Source organism: Protopterus annectens, chromosome 3.part0 (assembly GCF_019279795.1).
Source record: "Protopterus annectens isolate FY-2018-M chromosome 3.part0, PAN1.0, whole genome shotgun sequence".
In the NCBI taxonomy this organism is placed as follows: Eukaryota; Metazoa; Chordata; order Ceratodontiformes; family Protopteridae; genus Protopterus; species Protopterus annectens.
The window spans coordinates 1,500,620,775-1,500,645,027 of NC_056731.1; the positions used below are offsets into that span (position 1 = coordinate 1,500,620,775).

The 24,253-nt window shown below is 39.5% G+C and overlaps 1 protein-coding gene across 1 annotated transcript in view; it reads right to left on the minus strand.

Moving 5' to 3' along the window:
- LOC122796789 (C-type lectin mannose-binding isoform-like) overlaps positions 1-20,817 on the minus strand; it is a 525,560-nt gene extending 504,743 nt beyond the window's left edge. The window contains exon 1 of the mRNA XM_044065519.1: positions 20,778-20,817. Coding sequence (XP_043921454.1) covers positions 20,778-20,817 — 40 coding nt within the window. The remainder of the gene's footprint in view (positions 1-20,777) is intronic.
- Positions 20,818-24,253: the final 3,436 nt, after the last annotated feature.

The following is a 24,253-nucleotide window of genomic DNA, read 5'->3' on the forward strand; positions in this document are numbered from 1 at the left end:
ACAATGCTACTGCTACACCACTGCACTGTCCATAGTTGTCCACAGTTGTTTAAGAATTGTACCATGTCACTGCCCTCCTCCTTTTCTGGGACTCCATAAATTCTTATGTTATTCCTCCTTGACCCACTCTCCAGATCTTCCAGTTTTTCCAATAGTTTTGTGTTCTGTTTTAGTAGAAATTCATTGTGACTTTCACACTCAGTCATCCTGCCATCAATGTCATTCACTGCTTCTTCAATAGAGGTAATTTGTTCAGAATGTTTTTAATTACCTCATAAGTAAGTCCAGTTGTTTTCTGCTGTCTTGTTTAATATTATCTATTTTGATCTCCAGCTTGTCCATTTTTACTGAAAATTCCTGAATGTTTGCATTAATGGATTGTAGCTCCTTCTTCATCACACTCTATTGATGTGAGTTATTTGAGTTACTCATAACTGTATTACTTTTAAGAACTTCTGACAGTAAAAACAAAAACATTTCTTCAGAAATCAACAGCTAACTAATCTAGTCTTTCTTCTAAGATGAATCAAATACTTTTTTCTCAACAAAATAATAAAAATTCCTGTCAGAATAATAAAATAAACACAGAGCTAAAATTCTGTACTGTTAACTGTTTTTCTGTGCTGTTAACTGTTTTTCTGATTTTCTGATAAATTAATCAGAAATACCAATAATTAGAGTTGTATTCTTCATAGTGTTCAAAAAAATGCATATTGATACAAAACTTGTCATTCTAGTAACTTTTTCAGTTAATTAGAAAGTAATATTTAAAAATTGTTCCAGATTTTATCCTGCCACTCTTTTTGGCTTTGTCCACAATTTTTGACCAAATAAGCTGAAAAGTAGTGTACTATCCCAACATATTCAGATCTAAATTATCTTTATTGGGGTTATTTCAGCAAACAAAACTAGCATACTTGGTGGTTCATGCTGCTTGGCAAAAGTTTTGTTTTTTATCAATGTTGTTTTCCCTGGAGAAGGCTGGAAAACCAGTGTGTTTATTTGTAGATTCAGTGGCTCAACATCTAGTACAATTACCTTTAGTGCAGAAGGCCGTGGGTTCTGTTTCCATGCCAGGTACTTGGATTTTCCACTACTGACCCTGCAGATTAGCATAAGGGGATGCTGCACTCCTGAGGCTGCCATCCTTTGGATGAGATATTAAACCAGGTCTCCATCTGCCTGAGTTGGTGGTAGCTCAGGAAGGTGTAAAAGATCCCAAAGCACTTATCAAAAAGAGTACAAGTTGTTACTCAGTGTCCTAGTCAAATTTCACTTAGTTAATATGAAACCACCTTGGGTCTCTCCTGAAAAGAGATCATTGGTCTAGTGGTACTAACCCAGACTACAGTAAGTATGCATGAATAAATAAAGATTGTCACAATATCTCCATTGTTTCATTATATCTTTGTATTCTAACTATTTTAACACATCACCATTGTTCAGTGGTTGTGGTTATTATACATCAGTGGACCTGCTGCTGTAAAGTGATCTTGGAGTTTTTTAGTCCCAGAATTCACTTCAAACTCCCTTTATATGAGTCATGCTAGACATAAAGAAATAAATGTTTTCATTCCCATATAAATTGAATGGTAGTAGTGTGTGTCATAGGCATCTTGCACAGTTTCTGGAACCTATTTTCATTTTCACTTTTTTGCTCGAATTACACTGATTTGTGTTGTCAGGAGTTCTTACTGCATTAATAGTAGTAGAAAGGCTGAACAAAATAAACCAACTAAACTGCATGTTTCAAGACTCCCAGTTTTTAATCCAAGTGCTGACTGAACCTTTCCCACATTCTTCCTGAGCTGTTAAAACTATCACTGTAGTCCAGGAGCTGTTAACTGACCACTCTTGCTTCTACTTCATTGATCTTTTAACATACTTATTAACTATTTTGCTATTCACCAGTGCCTGCCGTGGGAAGATGTGTGTTTTATGCTGAATGCTGGCAAAATGTGCAGTATTTACTTTAAAAATACTTTCCTTGCTGTGCAGGACAGAACAAAATAAGTCTGACATTCTGTTCATGAATTTGGGTTAATGATATATATTTTTTTCTTTTTCTACTTAGGCACACGTATTTGCGCATGACATTTTCCCACATCTGATGTCTTGGTAGTTACACCCTTGACTTGTTACACATTAGTGTACCAGGACTTCATCCAAACCATAATCCTTGAGCATAACAAATTTGCAGTTTCTTTGTGTTGGGAATATTGCCATCATTTTTTTCATAGGAAAATGGTCTTTCATTTTTAACAGTGGATTATGGGTGAGTTGTTATCATGTATTATATACTTTATTGGGTTGGTGTTTTTTCCCCACATGCCCTATGTGCCCCACCAGCTAGCTACTGTACCCTGGCAAGTAAGGGAACCTGGAGCTGCCACTGATCGGAGAACTATTCAGAACTGGACACTGACATATTCACTGACTAAGGAATATCAATAGCCACTGTCCCAAGCTGTAGTGTCTGACTGATTTCTTCAGGTATATCCATCTCCTTAGTCATTGAAGGTCTGAGCATCAGACTGTTCAGAATGCACCCAAGTAATTATTGAATCAGTTTGTTGAATTTGATTTGAAAATGGGTAATTTTTGCCAGAAGTAATCTCCAGAACCCATTGTGGACTTTCCCAATGGTAGCACAGAGATGCACTGAATTTTCTTCATTTAATGATCTATCCCTTGTATGTTTGTGAAGCTGGAAGTCTTATAAGTGATAGTTATTTCAAAAAAATTCTGGTTGGATACATTTTCATGACGTCCAATAAGGTTCTAATATATTTGCTCAACAAAAAAATTGCAAGTATCTGTCCTGTATCTCATTTCAGTCTTGTTATGTATTGCAACAGAAAAAAACATTTTATTCTTGATTTCCAGCATGGTATTTTAAAATATTTAATATCTATTTTAAAGTCTGCATGAACCTTTTGTCTGACTGATTTGTTGGTGGGTGGACTGGTATACCAGTGAAAAGATGTATTCCAGTTTACTTAACAAAACAATGCAGTTCTTCTGTTATAAACTGAGTACCATTGTCAGTAATCATATGTTCAGGTGACAAAAAGTGAAAAGCCTCTCAAGTGACTAATGGTAACATGAAACATGAATTCTAGCATAAAAAATACTTCTGCCTAATTTGAATATGTATCCAACACAATCCTGAATGCATTTTAAATAAAAGTATTACAAAACTAAAGTAAACGTTTCCAATATCCAATGCCTAGTTGACTTTTATGAAGTCATTCCAGCAAAGCTTTTCTCATCTTGGGTAGGACTACCTACTACTCATGTACTATGACACAATGCTTTTGCACTGAAAGATGAATTTCTTTTATAAAGCATTTTTTATCAAACCCCAGTAAGTATAAGCTGATGCTGCCCAATCTTCAATCACAACTTTCTGACAGCTCTTGGTCAGTCCTATTCACACATGATTTAAATTTGCTTTAACACTAATGTTCTGAAAATGCTCTTCAGCGAAAATGTTTGCAGGGCCGGTGATTTCTTCTGCAGCTTTATCGAACATATCAGCTGACAGAATTCTATAGAACCCATTATCATTACTATAATCACAGACACTCTTACACTAACTGATAATCATGGGCTGGCAGCATGATATATGGGGTCCACTTACCAGCAGGGAAGTGACCAGGTCTTGGAAAGGTGGCCTGCATAATCATGGGATAGTCTGCATCTTAACACTTGATATTCATGTCATACAGAATGAACTGTAACCCTGAGAAAGGAATGAATGGGTTATAGGTCTTCATCCTAGATGGAAAATGAATAGATATGGTTCTTGTCAATGTAGGAAGAACAAATATTCAAACGTGTTCAGTGCTGGTTGTTGGGGAGGGGGGCTAAAAGATTGTAAAGAGCATAGAAGAAGATCTTGTAGTTTACTACTAGGGCTAGTTTGTGCCAACACCACTGCCTTTCTAAGAATGAATTCACAAGATCATTTTAATCCTCAACTATCTGATGCTGTTCCCCAGTACTCACTAGCTTGCACAGGCATGACATTTTGTAACACAAGCTTCTTTCTCTGGAACTTCCTTCCATGTTTCAGTTAACCAGTCAGTTTTCATTCATCACTCAGCTTAGGCCATTTCTTGGACTCAAAACTGTATGTAGGCACAACCACAGCTGTATTATTCTACCTGCATACAGTTCACATACAGCGAAAACCTATACTGAAGTACTTAATTATTTTTAGAATTAACAGTATTAATTATCTGGATTAATTAAATTCTTTCTTAAGCATGTTTTGTACTCATTATTTATTTATTTATTTATCCATTGATGACTAGTTAAGTCCCACTACTCTAGTAACCACTTTTTAGGGAAGATCTGAGGTGGTATTTATATTACTAGGGTAATTTGGCCAGGGCATTGGGGAACTGCCTCTACTCTTTGGAACTGCTAGAGAGTACCAGAGGGCTCTTACAGTAGCAAGGAAGACGCCTAAGGGAAGCAGCAGCACAGAGGAGGAGAGAAAAGCTATGGAGAGTTTGGAGATGGAAAGTGAGAATTTGGAGAAACAGTTGTTCGATATGACAAGTGAATAAAGACTGCAAAAAGAAAAATTGTGGGATGGAAATGTAATATAGAAGTTCTGGAGTGTCTGTGTTCTGTAAAAAACAGTGACGATACTAGATGTAATGTTGGTAAGGATGGGAAGTTAACAAAGTTAGCTGTTGTGGATGTCAGGTGCAGAGGACATGTTTAGAGAATTATAGAATTATATGCATATATAACTAGCAAGGAAAGAGAGAATCCGTTTAATCAAATATTAGACTATGTGGTGGTTAATATGAAAACTATAACTGCAGGGGAGTTTTGTTGTTATTTAGGGGGAAAATGTAAAAAGAAAGGGAAAGATGTTAAAAATACAGGAAGTGATAAAATGTGGCAAATTAGTTGTATGGAACAGATGTCAATGGACTTATAGAAGGGGGACACGGATATGAAATTGATTATTTTGATTATCGGAAGACTTGGGGGTAGCAGATGGTGATACAGTTGTGATAAGTTTTTCAGTCCAATTAGCAATATGGATGGAGGTGATGAAAGAAAGGAAGTATTAAAACAGGAAAGGGAACAAAAAATAATTAATGAGAAATTATGTGATGAAACTGGAGAGAGGGAAGTATTGCAGTTATGGAAGGATCATTTAAGCATGAAGGACTTTTATAAAAACTTGTTTGAATGGTGGATTGAATTTAAAAAGAAGTAGAAAAAGTTTTTTTTTCAATGGTAGGATGATGAAAGAAAGGAAGAGAAACGGAATTATGGGAAAATATATAGAAATAGATAATTTTGAGAATAATACAATAGAACATTATGATATGGAAAATACATAAAATAAATCAAGAAAAAAAGAAGGCATTACTGTTTAGGCAGAGATATTATTTACAAGGTAGAAGGGATGAGTAATCTGCATATTTGGGTAAAATAGTAAAGGAGGATATTATTATGAGGGGAATGAAAAATGTAAAAGGATAGGTAAAAAAACACAAAAGCAAATTATGAGTATTGTAGTACAGTATATAGAAAATATATATGAATAAAATGAAGGGAAATAAAAGATAATGGAACGGAAAACATATTTCTGGGATGAGTTAAGGGAGAATTTGAAATATAAATAACTTTTTAGTGAATACTTAGGAAAGTAACTGATTTAATATCAAGCCCAGATGGTATAGGGTATGGAATGTACAAGAAATTAATGGATTGGTAAAGAGAGTATTTTGAAATGCACTGAATGAATGGTCAAAGGCAGGGTTTGTTTATGAAGGGCTGTTTAGTGGGATATTAACATTTATATGGAAGAAAGATGAGAAGAATGAAATAAAAAATTGGAACCCCCATCACGTTAAATAACAAAGATTATAATTTTTTATGAGAATAAAACAGACGAGAATGAAAGGAAGGATGAGGGATATCATGAAAGGAGCCCAGCTATCAGGAATTTTGTAAATAACTATATGTCATCTCTGAATATCAACATGAAACATAAAAGATACTTTTGTTACAAATGTATTAGAACTGTAGATCAGTTATATATCAAATTGCTGGTACAGAAGTGTGTGTTTGCAAAGTGCTTAAAGATGTATCCACAGTCTACCCTACTGGAAAAGAACAGAAATGTATATACACTATTATAACTGTTTAAATGTATATATTTTAACAGTGGCAACTGGGACACAGGAGATTAACTTCAGAAAAATATCTGAAATTAAATTACTTTATGGCCACGCAATAAAAAATGTTATCTTTCAGTTTCAGTGTGGCAGGAGACATAATGTCTGTACTAGGGAAGTTTTTTGTGTTGTCTTTAAATGTGGAGGGATGTAAATTGTTTTATGACTTCCACCATTTGCCAAAAGATCTGAGGTCTATGTATTTTCACAGGTAGATGCTGAATACTGCTAGCTTTCAGCAGTGGGGTTTTACCTTTGATAGAGTCAGATGACAAGAAACAATGTCATTCTGCAAGCTATCCCAGCAGCAATATTTGAGATATTAATTTAAGAACTTTCTGAGAGAGAGATAGCATTCTGTATCTTATCTTTGACCTGACAACATCAAGATCTAATCACCACATCTGTCTTGCTGCTCTAATTAAGTAAGTGCACTAGGGAATGGTAGGATTTGCTTAGATTCAGTCAAAAATATAGCAATGCATAGCTTAGATATTTTTCTTTATTTATTTGAGACTGTCCTGCAACATTGTTTTAAATATTTTCTGTGATTTTGAACTCTGATATCTCTGTACATATATATTTAATATTGTCTTGTTCTTTTATTATTTATTATTAAATATATTTAAACATTTCATTGTGGCTGATCTTTTTGAGTCATATTTAAGTTCTGAGAGTACTTGCATATTTATTTGGTGACACTGTATGGGCCACTCCTAATAGCCTTGCTCTTGGTCAAACTGCCATTTGTATCAATAGTAACATTACACAGTAAGATTGGACATCCTATGTTAAGGGCTTTAAAGTAGGTGATAAAGAGTTGGCTGGTGGCAGTAATAACTACCTTATAGTCTGGGCAGAAGGGGGTATAGCTAGTAAACCTGTGCCAGCCTTTCAAAGGTGTGTGTGTGTGTGTGTGTGTGTGTGTGTGTGTGTGTGTGTGTGTGTGTGTGTGTGTGTGTGTGTGTGTGTGTGCGTGTGTGCATGTGTGTGTATGTGTATGTGTGTGTGTGTATATAAAATCAAACCTCAAAGAGTGTGTGTGTCAGCTACTTGGGCAGGGACACAAAGCACTGGTTGGAGAGAGGGTGCTGGAGGTCTTGGCTTGGCCACTCAGCTGAGATCTCAACTGTATAGCTGAGCCAGTGGGGAGTCTAATTGGGGATCTGGAAAAAGAGGGAGAAACCAGACTGACTGTGGTCTCTGTGAGGACTTAAGGAAAATTGCACTTGATGCAGAGAGCTGCATTTGCAAATACTGTGTGTGCACCTGTCATCCTTCCAATGTACATCCCCCACTGGTGCTATTGGTGAGGATTGAGGCTCCTTGATTACTGGGCCAGTGCAGGGGTGTCACAAGGGATACCAAAGAATAATGTTTATATGGCATAAAAGGGAAGGAATGTCAAGATTTGTTATTGGTTGGAAGAGTAATTGTGGATGATATTAAAAGTAAGCGGGAGGATGTGAAACTTATGGTAGGTGATATTAGCAAGACATCTGATATAATAGGATATGATGCTTTGTGGGATGTTCTGGAGGAAGTATGGAATAGGTAATAGAATTAAGATAGTGTGTATGTCAGCATATAGAAATAACAGAGTGAGAGTGTCAGTGAATGGGTGGTTGAGTAAAGAAATATGGCCGAAGTTTGGTATAAGACAAGGATGTTCCATGAGTGAAATATTGTTTGCATTGGTAATGAATGTGATAGTGAGTGAAGAAGATTATAAAATGAAATATGCTAGATATGTGATGCAAAAGGAAGTAGTGATTCCATTAGTTTTGACATACATAGATGACATAGTGGTATTTGTTAAGAACAAAATATGGATGAGGGACGTTTTGGCTTGTCTGAATGAACGTTTAAAGGAAATTGGAATGTCCTTGAATAAAGATAAAAGTAAGACTTTGAGTGATGTGGTGAAAATTGTGGGTGTGTAATTGTCAATTAATGAAGTATTTTTCTAGGAATAACATTTGGAAAAATTATGTAGTTATGATGTAATGGGAAGTTTTGAAAAAAAGAAGAAATGAAAAAAATGTGTCTTCTGTGGAGGACATATAGATTAACCTTCAGAAAAATGTTTATCTGGTGAATTCTGTATTAATGGAAAACTAGCATATATATCAAATGTTTCTATGATCCCAGAAAAAATATAAAATGAAACTATGCAATTGGTATTTCCTTTCATATTGGGTTCAAGATTAAACCCAGTGAAAAGAGGTATGTTGTATATTAGTGAGGATGAAGGACGATTGCAGTTACTAAACTCAGTTATTTATTCTGCTTTTGTAACTTTTATAGAGTATTAAAGTGAGTAAAGAAAAAGAATAAGAACTTAATAGTGAGAGTGTTTAAATATAAGTATAAACAGTTCTGGGAGATGATGGGAATAAGAAAAACAGACAAAGAATACGTAAATGAAGAAATTTAAAAAATATCCAGAAAAAAATGCTAAAATGGAAAATAAAAATTGATGATACAGAGAAATATAGAGGGGTGTGGTATAATAATGTGACAAAAGAGTATTATTATGTAAATCCATTGGAAAATTTACCAGAAGAAGTGATTAAAGCCAATAAAGTCAGGAAAAACTGGTGTACCAATATAGTACAGTGTCGGAATTTCCAGTGGAGATTGGTAATAAACACATTACCAAAAAAGGGAAATATGCCATATAAAAAGAAACTTGAAAGAGTGTACTTATTTTGTAGAGGGGAGGAGACAACAAGGCATGTTTTTTGAAATGTAAAAGAGTGGTAGAACTCAGGAAATAATATTAATGACATAAGCAATATAGATATGAATATGATTTGTGTATGGATATTATAAGAAGAAGAAGAAGAAAGAATATGGAAGAGTGATAGATAAGAATTTGTTTTATGCAATATGGGTTATTTAGAGTGAAAGACTGTGTGACACCCATGCCCTGGCCCAGCAATCAAGGAGCCTCAATTCTCACCACTAATACAAGTGAGGGGCATCTCATATAGGAGGAAAGAACCAATACACACAGTAAAGTGCAATTTCTCTTAAGAGCACACAGAGAACAGTCTGGGGCTGGTCATTCCCTTGCTCTCCAGGTCCCCAATAAGACTCCCCACTGGCACACCTATTAGGTCCAGATCTCAGCCAGATGGGCAAGCTAAAATCTCCAGCATCCTCTCTGTCCAACCATAGGTTCATAGGTAGGTACTAGGCTATCGGCCCAAGGGCCTACGTAAGCCTAGCCAACAAGGTTCCCTGGCTTACGCCACCCAAGAAAGTTATTTTCCTGTGCCACTGTCGAGCAGAGACAGAAGTGATCCCAAGGGTGTATTTCCTATTTTCCATCCACTCATCAAGATTCTTCTTGAAGAGTGCTAACTTTGCTTGACATAGATGGGTAGCCTGTTCCAGAGTATGGGAAGTCTCTGGGATAGGAATCTATCCCTCCAGCATGTCCTGTTTATTGTGGTGAGAAGGTTTAGGTCCCTAGAGCATGTAGCTCAGAGGGATTGGGATTTCTTTAGGTGTAGCATGTCCAACAGCTCTGGGTATGACATAGATTTATATGTTAGGAAGACATAACCTCTGAGTAGGCGATATGCTACGGAGTAAAGCTGGAGTTTTTTGAGGCGGTCAGTGTAGGGCATTTGTTTGAGTCCAGTAATCCTCTTTGTGAGGTACCTCTGTGGAACCAATGCTTCGTCTCTCTGCCCAGGTAGCTGGCACACACACACACTTTGAGAAGAGGTTATACAACCACACAGACACTCCTGGGGAAGGCTGGCACAGGTTCTCCAGCTGTGCCCCTATTACCCAGACTATACAGTAGAAATCACTGCCACCACTCAGCTAATACTTATCAGCTACTCAAAGGCCCTTAAAAGAGTGCCCAATTTTTACTGTGCAATATCATTATCCAATTGGTAGTATAACTAAACAGTCAGGGCTTATTAGAGTTACTTGTTACAGGATCCTTATATACATGCAATGTACTCAGAGCTTAACTTATCTGTACACAAAATAGCCACAGTTGAAAGGTGTTAAAATATTTAATAATAAATAATAAAAACACAAGACAATACTTCTTACTACACATTGCTAGTCAAGAGTTCAGAGATCACAGAGAAATACTTAAAAATAATTCAGTAGTACAGTTCTTACATCACAGAAAAAATACTTAGTCTAATATTTCTAGTTTCTGGCTATCTCTAAGAGAAAACACAAGTCTAAGATAACTTTCATATAGAACACAGGCAGTGCTGATGAGTTGGATGGTCAAGACAAAAATGCTTAATGCCCTCTGATTCTCTCTGTTTTTAAAATCACATTCCTGGTTCCCATTACATCATTCTTCACACTTCCCTGGGTTCCCAGTTCTAACAGAAACTACATTTACATTCTTAACATCTCCTTTTGTTATCTTGCAGCTGGTCAGGAAGCAGAGCACTAAAATACATTTGCATGTTTAAATCTAGCAACTTAACTCTTGGTTAAAACAATAGAAAGGATGTCTTCATCTAGACAGGCTGGAGCAGACTAGATCAAAAGGTCACAACATGACTGTGGCTTACATTAATATTTACAAATGATAGAATTATCTATAAAATTCTATCTGGCTAGGCTGGCAGCCTTCACATCCACCCCCTTGGAGAATTCAAGCTAGTTTAAGTGACCCTTGAGAAATGCTGCTTGAGAGGATTAGGTCTACCTGAGTGTACCTTACCCCATTCCCTGTTTTGAGAGCCCATCTGCATTGACATTGCTAACCCCACTGTGGTGCTGCACTGACATATCATATGCTTGCAACCCCAGGCTCCATCTTAGCAACTTGGCATTTTGCTGGCTGGCTATGTTTAACCATGTTAGGGGGTTGTGATCTGTCATAACAGTGAATTTCCTTCCATACAGATAAGGCTGAAGTTTCTGCAGAGCCCACACTATGGCTAGACATTCCTTTTCTACAGTTGCATAGCATTCCACACTGGGTTGGAGCCTAAAACTGAGATAAACCACTGGGTGCTCTTCCCCCTCTGAAGGAATCTGGCTAAGTACAGCCCCCACCCCATGGTTCAAAGCATCCACCTGCACAACACACTATTTGCTGTAATATGGATTGGTTAACACAGGGGGTCCTCTCAAACCTTCTTTAAGCTTCTGGAATGCCTGCTCACATGCTGGGATCCACACTACCTTATCTGGCCTGTTCTCCCTTGTCAGGTCTGTGAGGGGAGCAGCTATGATACTCTAACTGGGGACGAACTTTCTATAGTACCCTGCTGTGCCTAAAAATGCCCTCACCTGCTTTTTAGTAACAGGTGAAGGCCATGCCTGAATGACTTAAACTTTGGCAGGTTCTGGCCTTATCTTACCACTCCCCACTCTATGTCCTAGGTAGGAGACCTCTGCCATACCCATCTGACATTTGCTCGGCTTAATGGTCAACCCTGCCCTCTGTAGTCTGCCCAGCACCTCCCTGACATGCTGAAGGTGCTCTGGCCAGGAATGGTTGTAGATGGCAATATCATCTAGGTAAGCAAGGGGCAAACCCTCCTTCTCCTGCTAGGATATGATCTACCAGCCTCTGGAAAGTTGCTGGGGCATTCTTCTTCCCAAAGGGCATCTTTGTGAATGTATACAAGCCAAAAGGAGTGACAAAGGCTGACTTCTCTCTAGCACTGGGAGTCAAGGGCACCTGCCAGTAACCCTTGGTAAGACCAATGGTTGTAAGATACTTAGCCCGACCCAGCTGTTCTAGGGCCTCATCTGTCCTAGGCATGGGGTAAGCATCTGACTCTGTGTGACTATTTAATTTCCTGTAGTACACACAGAACCTGGTGCTGCCATCCTTCTTTGGCACCAGCATCACTGGGGAGGCCCAGGGACTGTTGGACTCTTGAATCACCCCTGGTTACAACATCTCCTGTACCTCCTCCCTCAGAGTCTGTTTGACTCTCTCAGGCACTCTATAAGGGGCCTGCCTAATAGGCCTTTGGGGTCTGGTATCCACCTGGTGCTGCCCCGGGTGGGTGCACCCCCAGTTTCCGAGTGAACATGTCCCCAAATTCCTGCAACACTGCTCAGATTTCCCAAACCTGGGTAGGAGATAGCTGCTGGGACATTGCTACCCCTTCCACTGAGGTGTCAACCCGAGCATCACTGAGGAGATCAATCCCCAGATCTCCCTCAGACTCCTTCTGCAATCCACTTGAAATGCTCAGCACATGGGCCTTCCTATCATGGTAAGGTTTCATCATGTTAACATTGTACAATTTGTGCCCCTGCCTTCTGCATAGCATTTCCACCATGTAATTAACATCACTTACCTTTCTTACCACCTTGTAGGGTCCCTCCCAAGCTGCTTGCATCTTGTTGTGTCTGACAGGAATGAGAACCATTACCTGCTGCCCTACACCATACTCTCTAGCTTGAGCATTCCTGTCATACCACACCTTTTTCTGTTGTTGGGCTCCTGCCAGGTTCTCCTGGGCCAAGCCCATGAGTTCCCTGACCCTTGTCCTGAGGTTTAGGATGTATGCCACAACAGACTCCTTGTGAGACTCCACTCATTTTCCCACTCATCTCGAATGTAAATATAGAGTTCCTCTCACCCTATGCCCATACAGCAACTCAAAGAGTGAAAAACCTGTGGATTCCTGTGAAACCTCTCTGTAAGCAAACAACAGATGGGGCAAATAATTGTCCCACTCCCTCTTAAACTGATCTGCAAATGCCAGTAGCATGGACTTGATTGTAGAGTTTAACCTCTCAACAAGACCATTATTCTGGGGATGGTAGGTGGTGATCTTCATGTGCTTCATCACATAGGACTTGCACAGACAAGCCAGCAGGTCTGACATGAAATTGGCATCTCTGTCAGTCAGTATTTCTTTTGGGAACCCTACCCTTCTGAAAATCTCTAACAATGCATTTGCCACCTTCTCTGCCTCAATGGAGGACAAAGCCACTGCCTCAGGGTATCGTGTAGTATAATCCACTACCACTAGGATATACTTTTTCTCTGTGGAACTTGGGGTACTCAGAGGACCCACAATATCCATAGCTACTCTCTGAAATGGGTCCTTAATCACAGGCAAAGGCATCAAAAGAGCTCTCACCTTGTCTCCTGTCTTGCCTACCTTTTGGGACTGCTCACAGGTCCTGCAGTACCCTGTTACATGTCTGGAAATTCCAGGCCAATAGAAGTTCTGCATAATATACCTCTTTGTATGTTTTATGCCCATATGACCTGCAAAGGGAATATTGTGGGCTATGGCTAGAAGTGCCAGATGGTAGGCTCTAGGCACTACCAACTGCTGTACTCTCTCACCTTCTAGCCCTCCCTCAGGGCTACACTTTCTGTATAGTAACCCTTTGTCCCAGTATATAGATTCCCCCTTTCCTTGAGAATCAGGTGTCTCCCTAGCTACCTGCCTCAGGCTTTGCAATGTAGGGTCTGAGATCTGAGCCTGTCTCAGCTCTTTCTTTGTAACCCTTCCCAGCTCCCCTTCCACAGGAAGTCTGGCATCCTCTGACAGTGGTGCCTCACTGTCAGCCTGGGTACTATTACTCACCTCTGCCTTTGCAGTTACTCTGTCCAAGGGACCATGAGTACCCCCAAGCAGCTGTGGCTCACCTTCAGTCTCACTGCTACAGGGTAGCTCCCTCCCTGTAGTAACCACCTCACCATTCCTGGCTGCAAGTATGCAGTCTGTCTGGGTCTCCCCCAGGCTACCAGAACCACATGCTTGTCTCCTAGCCTGACTGTGTGTAACTGCATAAGCACATGGTACCGCTTCATCTAAATCCTTTCCTATCAGGACATCTGCAGGATGGTAGTTCGGTACCCTTTTTGTCTCCAGACAACCTACTATTGGCATTTTGACTTTCCCCCTTACTGGCTCTCTCACCTTTTGTTTCCCACCTTGCCTCTGTGTTCATCTGTATGCCACATGGCCCTACTGATTGCATTCAAAACATTTAACCCTAGCTCCTGGATGTGTACCTGGACTAGTGGCTTCCCCTGCTACGGGCAGATACTGTTGGGGCAGTCTCTGCTACCCACCATGGGTTCCTTTAGACCCATGAGCAGTACTGAGGGTCCCTTTCCTGTGCAGGGCTGCCCTGCTTGCCAGGTATAGGTCTCCCTTCTTCCCCAACATATCTGAAATAGCACATTGTCTATCAGCTAACCAGATCCTCATGTCCTCAGGCAAAGTGCTAAGAGCTTGTTCCCTCACCAAAAATTCTGTCAGCCCTTCAATAGCGGTGACCTGATATCCACTCACCCACCTATAGAAATAAGTGCTCAGTTCAGCAACATATTCACACACACTTTCATCTGCCTTGCGTCTATGCTCATGAAACTTTTCCTATACGTTTCAGGTGTTAGCTTAAACAATTCTAACAAATGCTTTTTAATAGCAGTATAATTAAAACATGCAACATCTGACATTTCTGACAACACAGTTACAGCTTTACCATGGAGTAAGGGGGTCAGGAACCATACCCAGAGCCTTTGGTCAACACTATACTGTTTGCATACCCCAGCAAACATATGAATGAAACTATCAAGATTATCCCCCTCTTTAAAATGTGGAAGACATTTACTGACCTGTTGTGCTTCTGGGGTCCAGTTACTCCCTTCCCCATTACCTCCATGACTTTGGTGAAGAGTTAGCATCTCCTTCTCATGCTGCCTCTGCCTCTCTTTTTCCTCAGCTTCTAGGCATAGCAGTTTCTCATTCTCCTCAGCCTCTAGATGCCTCAGTCTCTCAGTTGCTTCTATTTCCACATGCCTGGCCTCCAACTCAAGTCTCCTTAGCTAAAGATGGATTTTTAAGTCCTCTGCAGAAAGGTTGAGCTGTTCATTCTCTGAAGGTATTATATCTCCACTGCCAGTCTGATTGTCCTCCTGGTTCCTGTTTTCTGCTGCAACTGTAACCAAGGCTGCAATCAGGTCTGCCTTAGTCAGGTTTCCATGCACCAGTCCCCTAGCCTGGCACATCTCCACCAGCTGGCTCCTTGTCAGCTTTCCATATACCTCTGCTGACATGCTGCCTGCTCACACTGACTAAGCTAACAACAGAAATAAAACAATTGTGATCTCAACTCGGAGTATTCACTGCCTGGCTGATTTAGAGTACAAAACACCTTTAAAGCTCACTGTACACAAGCTATAGGAATTCACTCTACCCACACCACTATAAGCCAATTAGTATTTGCCAACCAATTAATATGTGGTGTGGATATCCCACCACAGCCAAACAATTAATATGTGATGCCCAAGCTCTGGCCCAGCAATCAAGGAGCCTCAATCCTCACCACTAACACCAGTGAAGGGAGTCTCATATAGGTTTATAGGTTCATAGGTTCATACTAGGCTATCTGCCCTAGGGCATTTATAAGCCTAGCCAGAGTGTGTGTGGCTTTCACCACCCCTTAGGATGAGAATACTATACCCATTAGTTTGCTGTGCCTCTGTCCAACAGTGATACAGAGATGATTCCCGGGGTAAACCTACGATCACCCATCCACTCGTCAAGATTTCTCTTGAACAGAGTCAGTGAGGGGCTCTGCCTCACATGGACTGGGATTCTGTTCCATAGTGTAGGGAGTCTCTGGGTGATGAATCTGTCCCTCCAGCACGTCCTATTTATATCCGTGTTGAGGTTTAAGTCTCTTGCTCTCGTGGCTCTGGTGGATTTGGATTTTTTGAGGTGGAGCATGTCCATTAATTCCGGTTTGGACATGGCCTTGTATGTCAGGCACAGATCACCTCTGAGCAGACGGTATGCGACTGAATAGAGCTGGAGTTTCTTCAGTCGGGCATCGTATGACATATGTTTGAGCCCCTTTATCCTTTTGGTGAGGAACTTTTGGGGTCTTTCCAACTGCTGCAGGTGTCGGGTAAGGTACATTCCGAATGGGGCATTGTACTCAATCATTGGTCTGATAAGTGAAGAATACAGGGGTACAATGACCTCTCCTGATCTGGATGTGAATCCTTCATGATCAGGTGGGCAATGTAGAAGGTCTTCCTAACCACTTTGGCAATGTGAGTGTCAAAAGAGAGGTTACTGTCAACTTGGGTCCCCAGGTCCCTGATAACTTCTTCCGTGTTTAATGGATTACCACCTATGTGGTAATTAGGGGTTACCTTGTTTTCCCAAAGGGTATGACTATAAATTTTTGGCATTTAGCTTAAGGCCATGGCTCTGGCACCAGTTATCCATTTCTATGAGACCTTTCTGGAGGATGTCTGTGTCTGATGGAGTGTCAATTATGGTGCCCAGTTTGCAGTCATCTGCAAATTTTGTCAGCCACAATCCCCTATGTTTGCCTGCACTTCAGAAAAATAAATGCCGAACAAGAGGGGCCCAGGACTGAGCCCTGTGGGACACCGCGTGACCGGCTTAGAGTCTGACATGGCACCAGCAACTCTAACCCTGTGTGTTCTGTCCTTGAGCCAGTTTGCAACCCATCTTGTGACATATGGGTTTACATCTAAGCTGGTGAGCTTTTCTATGATGCCCGAGTGGGGTATTGTGTCAACGCTTTGCTAGGTCAAGGTAGGCTGTGTGAACTGCCTTACCCTCATCAATGGCCTTAGTGACTGTTTCGAAAAAGTCGACCAAGTTCAAGAGGCAGGATCTGCCCTTGACAAAGCTAAATTGGGTAGGATCCAGTGTCTGTAGGTCCCCAATGTCTTTATTTATGAGTTCCATTATGATCCTCTCCATAGCTTTGCAGACAAGGCTCATCAAGCTTATGGAGCGGTAATTTCCAGGGCCTTTGTGGAGTGGGACCACAGTTGCCGTACGCCATTCTTTGGGTACGTATCCTGTAGTAAGGCTAAGATTAAACAGCAGCCTTATGTGTGGGTTTAGTTCCTCATTGAGTTCATGTAGCACACAGCCGGGGACACCGTCCGGTCCCATTGATGCTGTGTTTTTTGCTTTAGAGAGAGCAGCTCTCACCTGGGCATCTGAGATGTTTGGGAGGCTAGACTCTGGTGGGATAGATATTTCTCCTTTTGGGGGGGGAGGGAGAAATTTGCACTGAACCTGGCTGCCACTTTGTTGGGAATGGCTGTGGGTTCAGTGGATTTTTTATCATTTTGGACTAATTCTGAGCATATCTGGGAGTTTCCACCCAGGTTTCTAACATAGCTAAAGAAGGCTTTATGATTGTCTTTTGTGTCATTAGCGATTTTTCTCTCAAAGTTGGCCTTGGATGATTTTATGAGTGATCATAGATTTTTGCTAGTATTGATCAGAGATGCCTTCCCATTTAGGGATTTTGCTCTGTCATGTAGTAGCTTTCTCCTCTTGTTGTAGAGTTTGTTTATGGCTGGAGTCCACCAGACCGGGCGCCTGCCTTTGGTGGAAAGGGTCTTGATTTTATTAGGGATTGCTTGATCCATACATTCCTGGAGGTGCTTGTAGAAGGCATTTGTAAGGGTTTCAGCAGCGTGGGTTGTGGTTTCCACTGGCTCGGGGGCCTTGAAGGATACCACTCCAGTCTTAAGAAGTGTGAAGTTTGCTTTTGAGAAGTTCTTTACTGTGGTCTTTTTTGCTGGGAGTGGGGGCGGGATGTGGGTCTCCAGTGAGATTAATTTATGGTCTGATCTCACCAATGAGGGATATACTTCCGGTGTGGAGCATTTTGTCCCCATGTTTGTGATGATCAGGTCTAGTATATTTTCTCCTCTTGTGGGAATGGTGACTAGTTCTTCCATAGCATTTGAGTTTATGAACTCAAGGAACCTTTGGGCTAGGGTGTTGGGGCTTGAGTAATGTTCCCAGTCTATGTTTGGGTAGTTGAAGTCACCCAATATGATGGTGTTTGGAGAGACATTTATACTCTCCAGTGTCTTCAGGAAGGCTGTGTGTGTGTGTGTGTGTGTGTGTGTGTGTGTGTGTGTGTGTGTGTGTGTGTGTGTGTGTGTGTGTTAGCTACTTGAGCCGGGACATGAAAGTGTTTATACAACCACACAGACACTCCTGGAGAAGGCCGGCACAGTTTCTCCAGCTGTTCCCCTTTTACCCAGACTATATGACAGAAATCACTGCCACCACCCAGCTAATAATTATCAGCTAGTCAAAGGCCCTTAAAAGGGTGTCCAATTATTACTGCGCAATATTATTATCCAATTGGTAGTATAACTAAACAGTCAAGGCTTATTAGAGTGACCTTGTGCAGGATCCTTATATACATATAGGAGGAAAGGATAACCAATACACACAGTAAAGTACAATTTCCCTTAAGAGCACACAGAGATCATAGTCAGTGTGGGGCTGGTCGCTCCCTTGCTCTCCAGGTCCCCAATAAGACTCTCCCCTGGCACAGCTAAAGGGTCCAGATCTCAGCCAGCTGGGCAAGCTAAAATCTCCAGCACCCTCTCTGTCCAACCAGTGTTTCATGTCCCGGCTCAAGTAGCTAACACACACACACACACACACACACACACACACACACACACACACACACACACACACACACACACACACACACACACTTTGAGAAGTGGTTATACAACCACACAGACACTCCTGGAGAAGGCTGGCACAGTTTCTCCAGCTGTTCCCCTTTTACCCAGACTATATGACAGAAATCACTGCCACCACCCAGCTAATAATTATCAGCTAGTCAAAGGCTCTTAAAAGGGTGTCCAATTATTACTGCGCAATATTATTATCCAATTGGTAGTATAACTAAACAGTCAAGGCTTATTAGAGTGACTTTGTGCAGGATCCTTATATACATGCAATGTACTCTTAGACCTTAATTTATCTCTACACAAAGCAGTCACAGTTGAAATGTTTTAAAATATTTAATAATAAACAATAAAAACACAAGACAATACTTCTTACTACAGTGCTATTCAAGAGTTCAGAGATCACAGAGAAATACTTAAAATAATTCAGTAGTACAGTTCTGACATCACAGAAAAACACTTAGTCTAATCTTTCTAGTTTCTAGCTATCTCTAAGAGAAAACACAAGTCTAAGATAACTTATATATAGAACACAGGCAGTGCTGATGAATTGGATGGTCAAGACAAAAATGCTTAATGCCCTCTGATTCTCTCTATTTTTAAAACCACATTCCTGTTTCCCATTACAACCATTCTTCACACTTCCCTGGGTTCCCAGGCTAACAGAAACTACATTTACATTCTTAACATCTCCTTTTGTTATCTTGCAGCTTGTCAGGAAGCAGAGCAATAAAAATACATTTGCATGTTTAAATCAAGCAATTTAACTCTTGGTTAAAACAATAGAAAGAATGTCTTCATCTAGACAGGCCGGAGCCGACTTTAGATCAAAGAGTCACAACATGCCTGTGGCTTACACTAATATATACAAATGAAAGAATTATCTATAAATTTCTATCTGGCTAGGCTGGCAGCCTTCACAGACTGAATGACATTTTGTTTAATGGGAAGTAGATTTTGTCAGATACAATTGTGAAAAATTAGATTATGGTTGTGTAAGAAGGAGTGGGGTCAATTATGGAAGAATAACAATGAGGTAGTTATAAAAAATGATAAATAGTAAAAAAATAAAAATGTGTTTATATGTGCCTGTAAATATGCACATTTTTTAAATATGTAAATATATCAATAATGATTTTCATGTTGTGTTAAATAAAGGATACCTACACTTTATGATAAGTGCCATGGGATCTTTTACCTCCACCCAAGCTATCAGCAACTCAAGCCTAGGGGACCTTGGTTTAACATCTCATCTGAAGGATGACACACTCAGGAGTGCACCCCCTAGTTACGCTGAACTGTGGCATCAGTAATAGATCTAACTGGAATTAGACTAGAACCCACATTTTTCTGCACCAAATGCCAGTGTGCCACCTCTTGCACTACTTACACTGACATGTCTACACTTATCTCTTCATTTTTGTAGTTTATTTTTTGTGAGTGAAAAAGTGCATTTGTCGTCTGGCTCACTTACCTATACGAATAAAATAAATAAAAATAAAATAAAATGTATGGGACAAACAGGAATTTCTTAGTGACAGAAGGAAAAATGTCAGCATTTGGTTAAATAGGATCTCAGTTTATTCAGTTGGTAGGGAAATGGGAATATTAGTTAGGCTATCTACTCCATTCCTAATGTATGCCTCTGTGCTCTATACTACTGAGAGCTGGCTGTATACCTATTTTAATAACCTGATTAAAGTTATATTCTAAGAATGGTGCCAACTTATCAGCCTTCTTCATTTAAAAGACTGTTCTAATAATGACTAGCATCTCATAAAACATTTGCCTAGGTATTTTTGTTTATAATATTGAAGGCTATTCATCAGCTGTACAATGGAACGCCCAGATCAAACATTGCTCTTCTTCCATTAGTTGATATTTTCTTAGCAGTATGGAAATTACTTATTAACAAGCCACCTATTTCTAGTGCATGGCATAGTACTGGCTTAACTTCTCATACTTTGATGTATATTCCTATCCCTTTCACTTTATTATTGCCTAAACAAAATACCATTTTTCACCATACACAAATCTAGAATGCAGCAGAGGAGTAGAATATAAACATAAAGACTAACCTGTTGCAAGTGATGAAGAAAAGGTTATCCACAGAAGCATTCCTGGAAAAAGAAAAGAAATGCTGCTGTCAGCTGTTTTCAAATGCCTCAAACAAATGTTATGAACATTTTGGAGCTACCTTTATTTGTGAAATCAGTTTTACTTAAGAATCTACACGTGGGTATATCAATAAGTGCAGACAAATATGCACTAAAACATGCAGGCAAAAAAACCCCATTAAATATGAAGTGTGTTGTGCTGGAAAAATATAAATTAACCCATAGCCTGCCTTTCTTTAAAAAAGTCAATGTCGATACATATAGAATACATCATAAAGCTCTTCCTGTGGAAAGGAAGATTACATTCAGCAGTCCTCTGTAGCAGTTCTAATTACATTGTAAATCATTGATATATTGTGTGTTCACAATAAAAGCTCAAATTGGAAAAAGGGATACAAAAAATCATTTTATTAAAACAAATAAAATAAGCCAAAAGAGCTAGTATATCAGCAATACACCTTCGCAAGATTCTATAGGCTACAGACTTGCATCGCCTTAAATATTCATGGAGAAAAGACAAAGGGGAAAGCGAACCAATAAGAAGACAACTGAAAATTAACAACTAATAATCACAATTAACAAACTAAAATACTTCACCATTGATTTACAGGTAAGGGAGTCCCTAGAAAGAATATGGGTGGCATTGCATATTCTTCTGCAAATTTACATGAAACTTGCATCAAAGAGTTGGGTTCCTATGTAAGGGATACTTTTGATTTTTTTTTTCATCTGCCCAGCGGAGGTGAATGTTGTTATACTCTATGTGCTATTTGTTAAGGAAGTACTGATATATTATACAGTCAGATGAAATTTAAAATTAAATTGTATTCTGAAATTTTATTATAGGAAGCCACCTAGTCTTATGGACATGACAGTTTATATGAGACCTAGCTTTGAAGGTCATACTAGTAATTGTAAAGGCTATAGTCATATATAGACACACACACACACACACACACACACACACACACACACACACACACACACACACACACACACACACACACACACACACACACACACACTATTTAGTTATGTATTTATTTTCTTTTGTTAATAGGCAAAGTCCTACTGGCACAAAGTCCCTTTTCAATGAACAACCAGGAAGAAAAGTTCCACGCATTAAATGAGACCTACCAAAAGGTTATGTAGATAAAGATAGGATCATAGTCTTACTACAGCAATGATTTTCTTAAGAAGACAAGTAATTCTAAATAAAGCAGTTAGTCATTAAATTAATTAAAATGTATTATAAACTGTGAAGAACTAGTTATTTAAAAACATGCATATCTAAGTATTGCTATTCAGTCATTATAAAGGGTATAAGTAACATTCGGTATGTACAGTACTAAGCATCTACAACAATTAGAGAGACCTGAGAAGTTCAAGAGCATCCAGCATGTGCCTTACATGGACCAACTAAAGTCTCTGTCACTATACTCAAAATCATATAGACTTCTTACAGGAGACTTATGCCTAGCCTACAGAGCAACCCAAGATCCAAACCTAATGAACTTACTGCATATCCGTAAATCAAATGGGTGTAGGGCTACCTGTTCCAGGGACTTAAATATGGCCTGTGACTTAAATAGGATATGCTGGAGGGACAGATTTATCTCCCAGTGACTGCCACATCTTTGGAACAGGCTACCAATTCATGTGAAACAGAACACCACTATGACACTGTTGAACAGGAACCTGGATGACTGGATGTGGCACAGTAAATTCTTACTGGGGATAGCACCCACAACCCTCCTGGACATGGGCAGTCATCAATAAATGCAAACTTGGGTTTTGACTAGTACCTTTACAGTATTACATTGGGTTGAATGGCTAGGCTTAAAATGACCTCCGGTTCGATAGCCTAGTAATGTCCTGTGAACCTATGATTCTATGATTTGTATGATACTCTTTTTTGTGTGAAAAATTCTCTTAAATTCATTGTAAGTAGCACTTAGAAATGGCAGGATTAGTTAAATGCATTTGATTAGTCTATTATTAAGGCTGTAGTGCTAGCAATTTAGGGTTACAATATTAGAAAAGAAAAGAACAGCTGGGTGAAGGACAGAAGATGGTAGATTGTTGGGACAGGGTGAGTTCAAGAGTCAGTTGAGGAGAGTAAGGGAGAGAAACAGAAGGTGGAAGGCAAGAGGTAATGGATTGTTTGGACAGAGATAGATCAGAAGAGGGAAGACTTTAATAGAGTGAAGGTGAAGTGATGCAACTGTATATATCAACTTGAGTCTCTCTATAGGCTGTATACAATAAGATACAATATAGTGTTTAATTGCAACATTGAAGTATATATATATATATATATATATATATATATATATATATATATATATAAAATGAATTAATATATATATTCAGACTAAAATTAATGAGTATAACGCTGTGTTAGTTAACAATGACAAAGCTATGATCATGTTAAAAAACAAAAAAGGTAAAAAATTGGAAAGGGATAGGCTAGAGTATGAGCAAGAGAGGGCATACCCCTTACCCAACAATAACAACATGGGTTTTGGAGGAAGGGAGGTGTCTAGTCACCCTTTGAGAGACCCTAGCATGGTTGATGACAATATGAGTGAGTTAAATGAACAGGCAATCCCTTTAGAGGTACCTTTGAGGAGATCAGAGCATCTCCAGAACCAGCAACAACAACAAAATTATCAGGAGTGGGCCGGGAACGGCAATTTCCAGAACAACTACAACAGAGGGAGACCATACAGGGGGAGAGGGAAAGGAATGCTGAACAGTTGGTAGGGGATGACATAGGATTAATGTGTGACATTATTACAAATGAGGCTGGAGATTTTAAGATTTACAACTATAGCGAACTGGAAGTTGATGTATATGGGCCAATGTTTTTCAAAAAGGACTAAACTTTGTACCCACTAGTACACTTAGGGTTGATAGTGCTTTACTTGAATTTAAGTTGTTTGTAAGGAAGCTAAATTTCAAAATGTACTTTAACAACGATGATACGAACATCCTTAGTAATTCAGGAGAGTGTAGAAAACACTGTACTTTTAACCCATCCTTGCATCCAACTTTACATGTCTTTGAAAACCTCTGTATGGAACAAATTCGTAAGTTACATCACGGAAAAAGAAGTTAAGTTGCACATAATTTATCAGAAACTGAAGTAGATTTGCTTAAAATGATTAGAGATAGCAGTTCCATCAGAGTACTGAAACCGGATAAGGGTGGGGGTTTAGTCATTAAGAATCAAGCAAGGTATATTGAAACAATGTTAACATACTTGTACACTGATTCATATGAAGAAATTTCTAGAAATGAACTTAACATCTCCTACAGGAACATAGACATTTGTCTACATGATTTGTTATTTAATGAGCAAATTTCTGTTAGTGAACACAATTTCCTCACACAGAAACATCCACGAATTCCTACAATTTTCGGCATACCCAAGT